The sequence below is a fragment of the Equus asinus genome, chromosome 11 (assembly GCF_041296235.1).
Source record: "Equus asinus isolate D_3611 breed Donkey chromosome 11, EquAss-T2T_v2, whole genome shotgun sequence".
Taxonomy (NCBI): domain Eukaryota; kingdom Metazoa; phylum Chordata; class Mammalia; order Perissodactyla; family Equidae; genus Equus; species Equus asinus.
Window position 1 is genome coordinate 20,545,692 of NC_091800.1, and position 10,605 is coordinate 20,556,296.

General features: G+C 40.7%; 1 protein-coding gene across 1 annotated transcript; it reads left to right on the top strand.

Annotated features, from left to right (window-relative positions):
* Nucleotides 1-304: 304 nt before the first annotated feature.
* LOC139046609 (vacuolar protein-sorting-associated protein 36-like) lies at nucleotides 305-7,654 on the top strand. The gene is made up of 6 exons (XM_070520578.1): nucleotides 305-423; nucleotides 965-1,030; nucleotides 2,418-2,482; nucleotides 3,110-3,194; nucleotides 4,146-4,222; nucleotides 4,310-7,654. The coding sequence occupies exons 2-6, from the start codon at nucleotides 980-982 to the stop codon at nucleotides 4,401-4,403; spliced, it is 372 nt and encodes a 123-aa protein (XP_070376679.1). The 5' UTR covers nucleotides 305-423; nucleotides 965-979; the 3' UTR covers nucleotides 4,404-7,654.
* Nucleotides 7,655-10,605: the final 2,951 nt, after the last annotated feature.

Here is a 10,605-nt window from a genome sequence, read left to right on the forward strand (position 1 = left end):
TGAGTAACAAATGTGTGTTGTTTAAGCCACCCAGTCAATGGTATTTTGTTACAGCAGCCAGAACAAGAAACACAGTGACACACAAAACAAAACCAAAAACCATGGAGGAGGAAAACATTACCTATAGTCCCATCACCCAAAAACATACACTATTAATACTTTAGTGTATTTGCCGCTAAGCTTTAAATAAAACTAGGTTCTGAGGCTATGCCTACATGCTCAAAATCCAACCTGGAGCAGTGGAGCATATAACTGCCACAGATGAAAACCCAGGATAAATTTTTAACCAAAAAGCTGCCATTGCAAAAAGATTTCCCAGGTCAGCTGATGACCGCCTCAACCTCAGCAACAGACGGCATGAGGGTGTGATGGTGCCAGAGGAGAGCATAAGGCCGGTGCACGTCAGCAGTTCGAGGGTTGTAGGTAAAATGACTATACTGGAAATGTAAACGGAGGAATGAATGCACATTAGTCCAAAAGCGGAAGCACTCACCTCATCTCCTATGGGTTTAGTACCACCAGCCACAGTCACCAGCACCATGCATCAGGAGGTGCATAACGTCTGAGCGTCTTTTTTTGTGATGTTGGCAGCCATTGGTAGTCATTATGGAGATCTGTTACTTTATTAGGGGTTGTAAAATGGTGATATTCCTATTTAATTCTATGATTTTTTTTCATTTATTAGTTGGAATAACTTGAAACATTTAAATACTCTTTCTGAAACATGAAAGAAGAGAGCCCCATTTTTCGTTGAGTAAATGTTAAAACAGTAATAATGACAAGTCCAAGTATTGAATTTGAATTGCCTCAGGGTATCTGAACAGGTCTTCCTGTTTGTAAATACAGTTTTTAAAAGCTTCTTAAGAAATTTTATGATTTCTGATTTCACTCTGATTGTGATTTCTGTTAAATGCCAACTGGTGCTAAGTGTAACGTAATACTTCTTTTGTTTCATTTTTAACAGGGACGAGGAGGAATAATGTCACTCACAGAGGTATACTGTTTAGTAAACCGAGCTCGAGGAATGGAAGTAAGAATAGAATATTTAGATATTCTTTTAACTAATTATAGACTTTCTTAATATAGTACAAATTCCCCTATAGTGAATAGAATTTGAGGAAGGGTTGTGAATATCAAAACTATTTGGAGAAGCAGTGTGGTGCAGTGAATAGAATACTGCCCTGGGGTCTAGGAGGTAGATTCTGTTCCTGGTTTTGCCAGTGATTTGCTGAGTGACCTTGAGTAGCTTACTTAACCTCTCTGGACTCAGGTTTTCTACCTTTAAAATAAGGGTTTGGACGCACAGATACCTTTCAGCTCTAATGTTCTGTGTTCGTATTGCTGTGATTAATAAGGTTGAGTGTGATGCCCCTTCTCTGTGATAGTCACCTGTTTGAATTAACTGGGTTGGATACCAATTGCCTGTAAATGATACAGAAAAAGCTGCCCTGCTTCTTTGGCTCTGAATCTGCAGCCGCTGTTCAACTCTCATTGTCCCTTCACACCCAGATGTCCTTGGCCTCCAGGGTTCTCACCGTTGTGCCCTCTAAATCAGTTTTGTGGTGTCAGCTCCATGCAAATGACCCACACCTGTCTCTCCAGCATTCAGCCTGCCCCATGAGCTAAGCCTCTGCTCTGTTCTTATTTCAATAGTCATCATAACTGCCATCAGTGAGTGTTCCCCATCCGCCAGGCACTCTGCAAGGGTTCCCTCATCTAGCCTCCCAATAACTCAGTGAGGGGCCTACTTTTACTGTCCCTGTCTGGGGGATAATTTGGGGAAGAGGAAATTGAAGCTTAGAAAGATTAAATAATTTGACCATGGCAAATTATTTGGACCCAGGCTGGGCTGGCTCTGGAGCCATTCTTTGTGACTCAGAGCTGTGCTTGTCAGCCACCACATGGGCTGAGTCTTTAAGGCCATGTGGTCCAGAAGGGTAGCCGCTAGCTAGCCACGTGTGGCCACTGTGAACTTGAAGTGTAGTTAATGTAAACTGAGAGGTGCTCTAAGTGTAAATTATACATTGACTTTACAAGATTTAGTACAGAATAAAGAATTCTTAAATATCTCATTAGTAATTTTTGTATTGATAATGTGTTGAATTTTTGGACCTATTGGGTTAAATAAAATGTACGTATTAAAACTAATTTCACCTGTTTCCTTTTATTTTTTTAATGTGGCTACTAGAAAATTAAAAATTACATTTATGACTTGCATTTTGTTTCTGTTGGATAGCACTGCTTTAATGAGTAGAAGTCTGCTTCTTTGTTAATCCTTTTTGCCTTGTAGTGATTAAGCTACCTAAAATCCTTGATAAACGATGCTTTAAGTTTGCTCTTCTGTTTCAGTGGTCATTATAATTATATAGCATCACTCTATTAATTTTCAGTGTAAACTGGATTTGTTTCCCCATTAGTTGCTCTCGCCAGAAGATTTAGTGAATGCGTGCAAGATGCTGGAAGCGCTGAAATTACCTCTCAGGTAAAAGGTCCTCCGCGGGGCCTTGCTGGCTGTAGTCGCTGCTCCTCACAGAGTGGACAGGCAAGCGCTGCCAGGTGCCGTCCTGCAGGGCCAGCCACCATATCGCCCCTCTTGAAATTACATTCCGTGTGAACAGAATTCACTGGGCCCACAAGCATCTCTGTCATTCTGGCCTCCATCCTTAGGGCTGGGCGTGGCCTGCGGGTGCTAGTAGTCTGACGGCTGTGGATTGAGGGCAGTGAGAGTAGAATGTAGGCACCTCCCATGAGGCCAGAGTAACCAGCGCCTCCTCCCCTAGACATTTTGCGTTAGTTTCTGGAAGCTTAGAAGTGCAAATATTGAGCTGTGAATTACATTTTCCTTATCCTCAGGTTAAAAAAAAGTAGCCATACGTATTTCTGGATTATAGAAAAGCCTCTGGATTATAGTTCATAATTTTATTACCTGTTTATTCATGAGCTTTTTAGTTATGCCATGGTTGCTTGTGGTCGTTATGTTTTAAAGGTTATTTTGTGTTATTCTTCCCCTCATACCTGGGCATAAAAGATATCAAGAAATACTTGCGCCTCCTCAGGGGTTGAAAATCCCGGATATTCATGGCTTTGTTCTCCCATCTGCGATTTGTAGGCTCCGAGTTTTCGACAGCGGCGTCATGGTAATTGAGCTTCAGGCCCACAAGGAAGAGGAAATGGTGGCCTCAGCCTTGGAGACAGTATGTGAACCCGGCTTCCTCTGGTTATTAGGGCTTGCTACCAAGACGCGATGCTTAGCAACTTGAGAAACAGGATTTCCTTTTGGATTTAACTTTACTAAAAAGTAACATTTGAAGACCCAATTAAAAACAGTTTATCATTAATGAATAAATAGTAATCAAAATTATACTTTGAAAGCTTTTTGAAACTTACCGATACTCGTAACGTCTTGTAAGTAAGGAGATAGAATTAGTGAGGCGTTCTCTTTTCATTTGATGCCCAGTGTTGAGAACAGGTTCTTAACTCTGTTAATCAGAATGTTACCCATGACTGAACTTTTTCTTTCAGTAACACCCACATAAGCAGCATTATAAAACATCACAAGTTGTTTTGTGAAATAATTGCTTCAAAAAATATGAAAAGCAACTGTAGTTTAGATGGCTTTTGCTGGCCAAACTGCTAATATTACTCATTAGGATATTTGAAATATTACTGCCTTCATAGCCTCTGCGGCGAGCCTGTATAATTTGAATAACTCATATTTATTATGCTTCTAATTTTAAGCTAGATGAAAATCCCAAGACTATAGGTATTTCTACCACATATTTTAAACTACATCTGTAGATAAGGGTCCTCAGTGGAGCGTGTAATATGCACTCAATTAGAATTTGTCGTATGTTCCTTCTTAGAATAGCCAATAGTTCTTTTTAAGCTTTACTGTAGCGCCTTTGTACTCCCGCACTGTTTTACTATGCACTTCGTGATATTTTAACCTCTTCTCTGTTTGTTCTGGGTCCTTCAGCTTTTGCAGAATTAAACATTAGTGAAGAAGAGGTGGTTCTGTAGTGGATATTCTTACATTTAGTAGGAAATTCAGTCCGTTATTCCTGAGTATACTGGTGGACGCTCTCCTTAGGTTGGCGCCTAGACGGTCCACACCATCACATTTTTCTGCTCTGTGTTTCTGTTAGGTTTCAGAAAAGGGATCCCTAACGTCAGAAGAGTTTGCCAAGCTCGTAGGAATGTCTGTCCTCCTGGCCAAAGAACGGTACGTAAGGTCCTTGCTCTTCATTACACCTTGTAGTTTGTGTTTCTGAACAGACACATGATTGTGGCTTTTCCTCTTGATTTCTAGGTTGCTTCTTGCAGAGAAGATGGGCCATCTTTGCCGAGATGATTCCGTGGAAGGCTTGCGATTTTACCCAAATTTATTTATGACACAGAGCTAAGGGTTTTGTATTTGAAATACTTCTTGTCTGTATCTTTGCGTCATGTAGAGGTTGTCTGACATTGAGCTCAGAGTAAACCCTGATAAACTGAGCATTTACAGGAACTTTGCAGTATAATATAAAACCCTTTTAATTTCTCCCTAAATATAATGGTCCAGGAAGGTTATTTAGGATAAATATAGGAAAATACAGAAAAATGAATGACAACGTGAATTTGAAATCATGCTACAGTTGTAAAGAACCCTCAGAGTTGAACTTGAAATATGGTAGTTTTTCACTCAATCCTCAAGTCTGACTATTTTTTAAGGAAAGGAATTTAGTTCATGGGGGAAGAAAAGGAGAAGTTGCATGTTTGGACAGGTTAGAGTGTTATTTTGGTGTGAGAAAAATTCACTGAATTATAAATAAGGTTTTTTCCTGTATCTAATGTGCCCATTTTGGGGGGTTTTCATGAAGCAAGTCATATGTACGGTGTCGTCTAAGAACCTGACAACATTGGAACAAATATCAAACTGCGGAATGCTGTCAGCAGCTCCTCCTAAGGGCTTTTCTTTGGAAGCAGCCATACGCATGTCTGCAGCAGACCAAATAAAGCACTTAAAAAGGGAGAGAATTTTATTTGTCTTACGTATATATAATCTGAGTAGTTTCTTTCTTTCTTTTTTTAAGTGATGATTTCATAGCTGGCATTTAAAGAATGCAACTATGTCATTTTGTTTAAAAAGTACTGTGGATTTTGAAACTGAATTAAAGAGCTGTGTAGACATGCCCAGAGATAAGATTACAAATTTGGGAAGCAGACGGCTCAGGAATTCCCCAGGATTGTTGTGCAGGGGAGGGGCTGGGAGAAGCTTGAACTAGCTTAACAGGAACCTTGGTGCTCTTTGACCTCGAAGCCAAGGACAGGAACATAGACAGTGGAAAAGTAAAATGTCTCCTTTTCCTTCCCTTAAGGAGTTTCAACATTGAACTTTTAAAAATATTTCTATCACATTCTAGCAATATTTTTTTTCTTTACCCCACACATCATAAGTTGTGTGGAGAAACTATCTCACCAAACAGTATTACCGAGGTAACAAAAACTGGCTGATGTTGAATTTAGATTGCTTGAGTTTTCAAGTGGACTTGCCTGCCTTCATATGTTACTGTGGTACAGCATACAGTATGTCGGCATTACCTCAAACTCAGGGACCCCACGGGGACGAGAACACCCTCTTCCTGAGACTGAGTTGGAAGTGGAAGGTAGCAATAGTTTTTGACCAAGTCTCTGGAAGGGATAGTATCTGTATCCAGAGAACGGTTGAGACCAGGAGGAGGGGATACCCAGGGCCACACTCTGGGGTCCCTAAGACATTCTCACTGAGTGAGGTGGAGGGCCCCTGCCTGAGGCTACTGCAGATGCCCTTTGGGGACCCTTTGCCTTTGCAGGAACCCTCGGCCGCAGACCCAGGGAATCCCTCCAAGTGCAGGCAGAGTCTGTCCCTGATCCCTGCCTGAAGAGTGGCTGTCACTGCTTTGTGTCCTCCAGTGTCATGGGAATGTTGTGGCTGAGGCATCCTGCCTTACTTAGTCTTTGTTCTCCAAATCTGTCACTGATTCTATATTGTGATGACAGATCCCCGAATTCCCCCATTGCTCAGCTTCAGGTTTGTTTTGGGGAAATTCAGTGTCGGCTGCCCAAATCTTTTGGGTCCTTGTGTGAGCCTGTTTATGTCACTCCCTTCTGAGTTGTGCTCTCACTGCTCTGGCATACTTGCACGTGCACACGCACGCACACACACATGATATCTGGCTACGGCTTGTAAAAATTACAAAGATAAATAATCTGTTTCACTGCTTAATGAGTTGCAACTAAGGTTGTTTGGGCTCCTGGATCTAGCTCTCATGGTTCGGATTCATTACAGCAAACTCCCATTGTTCACCATATTGATTTACAGTAGTGTGACAACATTAACAAACATGGCACAACCTGAATTGTATAAGGCGAACTAAAGAAGAAAAGTGACATATGAATATATTTTGCAAATGTCACATTAACTAAAAAACAAATATGAATAATTTCATTGTTTAATTTTTTAAGTGGGCATTCTCCACTGTTTCCAGACCTCTGTATGTATATTTTTATCTCTCTCTTTTTTTTTTTTTTTTGCCAAATAAGGTGTTATTTTGGTCCTCTGTTGGTAGAGGTTTTGTTTAAATAGAGCCAATCAGGCCCTAAGTGCAAAAAAGTTCTGTCTTGGTGCTTATCACTGGTGTGGTTATTATTTTTGCTTCCCTAACTTTGCTCTTAGGAGCATAAATCTGTTTGTAGCTTTATGGTAATGGGATATTTCTAGTCACATACTGTCAAAAGTTTTTTTACATTGTACAAGTGAAGATTGCTTTCAGGATTAAATGATTGGAATTAATGTATATAGAGTAAAGTTTTTGCAAAATTTAAAAACGATGTTTCTTGGCGTTCTTTTTAAATACTCTTTGAAAAATATATGAAAATGATAAACCTTTAGTTAGAATAAGCCAGTATGTTACAATTTTTTTGTTTAGATTTTATAATCAAGAGTTGATTATAAATATTTATGACCTCAAGCTCTTACTATTTTAGTTTTAAAAGAATGGGAAATGGCTCATGAACTGTTTTCTTCTAATTCCTGATGTGAATTCCACTGTTGATTGACCTTGTGTGTTCATGTGAATGTACTGTCTCTCATTCCCTGTTACCAGACAAATCTGACCAGACGTGATTGTCAGCATTCTCATGCTCAAATACTTAAACTGGTTCTTCTTTGCCCAACAATCTCAGAGTTTTCATTTTGTTTCAGTAGAGTCACAACTTATAAGGTAGTTAGGTTTCAAAGACTGTGCTAAAGACTGCCTAAGGATGAAATCGAGCATGCTCAAAATGATCCTTGAGAATCTCTTAAACTGCCAATAAAGTTCTCTATATTAGATTCCCTGTAGTGTGATACATGAGGATGAATAGTTTATGAATATAGTAAGTACAATATATAATACAAACTACATATCAACAGTAGACTTTTACAGCACCAATAAACTATTTAAATATGGATCCTTTTTTTTCCTGAATAGGATGGTTGAATTTATGTAAATTTATTGCTGATCCCATCCATTTTCTAGAGTGTAAGCTCACAGGGCAGAGATGTTTCTCTGGTTTGTTCATGGATAGATCCCCAGAGGCCAGAACAGGGCCTGGCACACAGTATGACTCAATAAATAGTTATTGAATGAATTAACTCCGGTGTATCTATCTATTTATAATTTGGCTCCACTTTATCCTACTTTTTATCTCCCAGTCACTTCAATTAAAACACATTTTTTTTTAATACATACTGAATTTGTGTGAGGAGCTTTGTGGGCCATTGGTGGGGATACAAAAGTGAATAAGATACAGCCCCTGCCCTTAAGAGGGTGGCCCGGTTGGGCAAAGAGACATGTGAGCAACCTTAATTGAAGATGGAAGGAAGTCCATGCCATGAAAGGGGCACAGGTACCACGCTGTGGAAGACAAGGAAGGAGCTTTTCGTTTTGAGGGAGGGACCTGGGAAGGCCCCGTGGGAGGGGAAGAGCTTGGTAAACTAGACTCACGAGGACCAAGAGATGGTCAGTAGGTGGCAGGCATTGGGTCACGGGAACAGCGTGAGGTGTGCCTCTGCCTGTTGCTGGGACGCTTCCCCTTGTCTGTCCAGACTTCCCATCGTTCCTTCTTCCCACTCACACCCCTACCCCCACTAATCAAAATCATGCTTTGCTCAATCCCACCTGCTCTAGAAAAATCTGTTTCCAGTACACAGCTCTATTTCTAAACTCCCTAAGAGTTACTGTCCGTCTCATATACTTGACTGTGTTTTATCTTGCTCTCTATTTGTTGTCTTGATGCCGTAATAAAATAGAGAAATTGGATTTCTTTGAGTTCAAGGACTTTCATATGACACAACTTTTGAATTCCCACTCCTAAGTCAGTGATTGTACAAGGTAGATCCTGGTTAAGTACTAACTGAATGGAGCGATTTTGGATTATAATGTGCCATGAGTTGACTCACAAACCTAAATCAGTCCTTTACCCTTCTTCCCAAGGGGCTTCTCAACCAGACTTGTCAGGGCTCAGCCTGTCTGAGATACACTATCTTATTCAAATTCCATGACACAGGCCACATCCATGATGTGGGAAGCACTCCAGAAAAGTCAGGTTAACACACATGTAAGATCTTGTTATTACAGTGTGAAAACTGGGTAATTCGTGTCCTTCCTTGTGCCCTGATAATCAGGAGTCAGTTAAAGCTTTTCTCTCAGGGTATTATCTAGGGAAATACAAGATCTCTCCATTTGTATAAAGGATGTTATTGAGATAGTGAACAATTTTCACACAATTTGCACAAGATCATTAGACCAGTCACTGACCCATAAAGAGAATTCAGGATATCTAGACAGCCAGCTTTAGTTCAATACTGACAAGAACATACCACTGTCCTTTTGAAAGCTTTTTTTTCCCTTCAAGTCTATGTGCCTTCTTTTAGAAAAGATTAAACTGTTTTAACTGTCCAATAAAGACAGTAATACAGTTTGGTGAGAATTCTAATGAAGGCAACAATGACCAAGCATCTCAATAAAGCTGTTATTTAAGAAATGACCAAGCACGTTAACCAGCCACTTGTACCTGGATTGAGGTCCTGGGGAGAGAGTGTCTTTGAAAGATTAACGCAGAGCAAGTTGCTTTCTGACTGTTTCACCCAGTCACCAGAAAACTTCAATATAACCATTATTATATGCCTTTTATAGTGAAGGAAAGGAGGGATTAAGTAATTTGCCCAAGGTTACAGAGGCAGGGCTGGAATTAATCTCAGCTGTATCTAACTCCAAAGCCCACTCTTTGCCTTGAGCTTTTGCTTTTAAAACTGAAAATGCCAGGGACTGTGGCATTTGAAAAGGAATCCCAATTTGAGCTGATGAATGGATATTGGACTAGATAATTCTGTTGGTAGTGAAAGTGGATAATGACTTTAAAGCCTCTTTTGAAACTTTGGGTAGATTAAATGAATACTGCTAGAATTAGTTATTTGACAAGATAAATACTTAGCAAGTTTAGTACCTCTGGTAAACTGATAATTGAATAATTGTGCCATCTTTTAAAAGATTAAGTTAGATTCAAAGACCTGCAAATGCTGTATTTTTTTGTTTTAAAAATTGAGGTAGGGGCTGGCCCCGTGGCAGAGTGGTTAAGTTCGTGCACTCTGCTTCGGTGGCCCAGGGTTTCGCCAGTTTGAATCCTGGGCACGGACATGGCACCGCTCATCAAGCCATGCTGAGGCAGCGTCCCACATGCCACAACTAGAAGGACCCACAACTAAAAATACACAACTATGTACTGGGGGGCTTTGGGGAGAAAAAGGAAAAATAAAAATCTTTAAAACATTAAAAAAAAATGGAGGTAAAATTTACACAGTGAAATGCACAGATCTTAAGTTGGATGAGTTTTGACAAATGCATAAAAAATCCATGTAAATCGCACACCAAACAATAGAAGATATCTGTCGTTCCCAAGAGGTCCTTGGTGCCTCTTTCCCATCACCTGCTCCCCAGAGGCCACCACCGTGCTCTGATTTCTACTACCACACGTTAGTTTTGTCTGTCAAGTGGTGTATTTTGTGTAACAGAAAAGCAAATGGTGAAGTGCGTTGCACTTCACAGTGGACTCGAAAATGACAGCTCTTAAGGTGAACTCCATCCTCTTGTGTTCTTTTAAGAAGACAACTTTAACACATGCGGATTAGAGTTTTTTAAATGTTCTTTTTGATTTATTGAACAACCATTTCTGGCTGCTAAGAAAACGAAGATGCACTTTACCTGAATTGCTTCCTTTTGAAACTCTTCGATGACATTTGGGAAACCAAGTTTACAACCCACCAGTTATGCACTTCAACGACTGACTTTTGTGTTACCCCAGAAGAAAATGACGCTGGGGAAGTGACTGAATTTGAACTGGTGGGAGACTGCTGGCTTGTCCTTAAAATCCAGGTCCAGCCTGCGGGCTGCGGGTGTGTGCGCGCTCGGGGCTCCGCACCCGCTTCCCGCAGGCCCTGGCCGGCCAGGAGCGTTTCCTGCCGGGTTTCCCGTCCAGCAGCGCGCTCGCCCGGCGCGGGCAGGAAAGGATGCGCAGCCCAGAGAGGGCGGGGGCAGACGTGGCCGC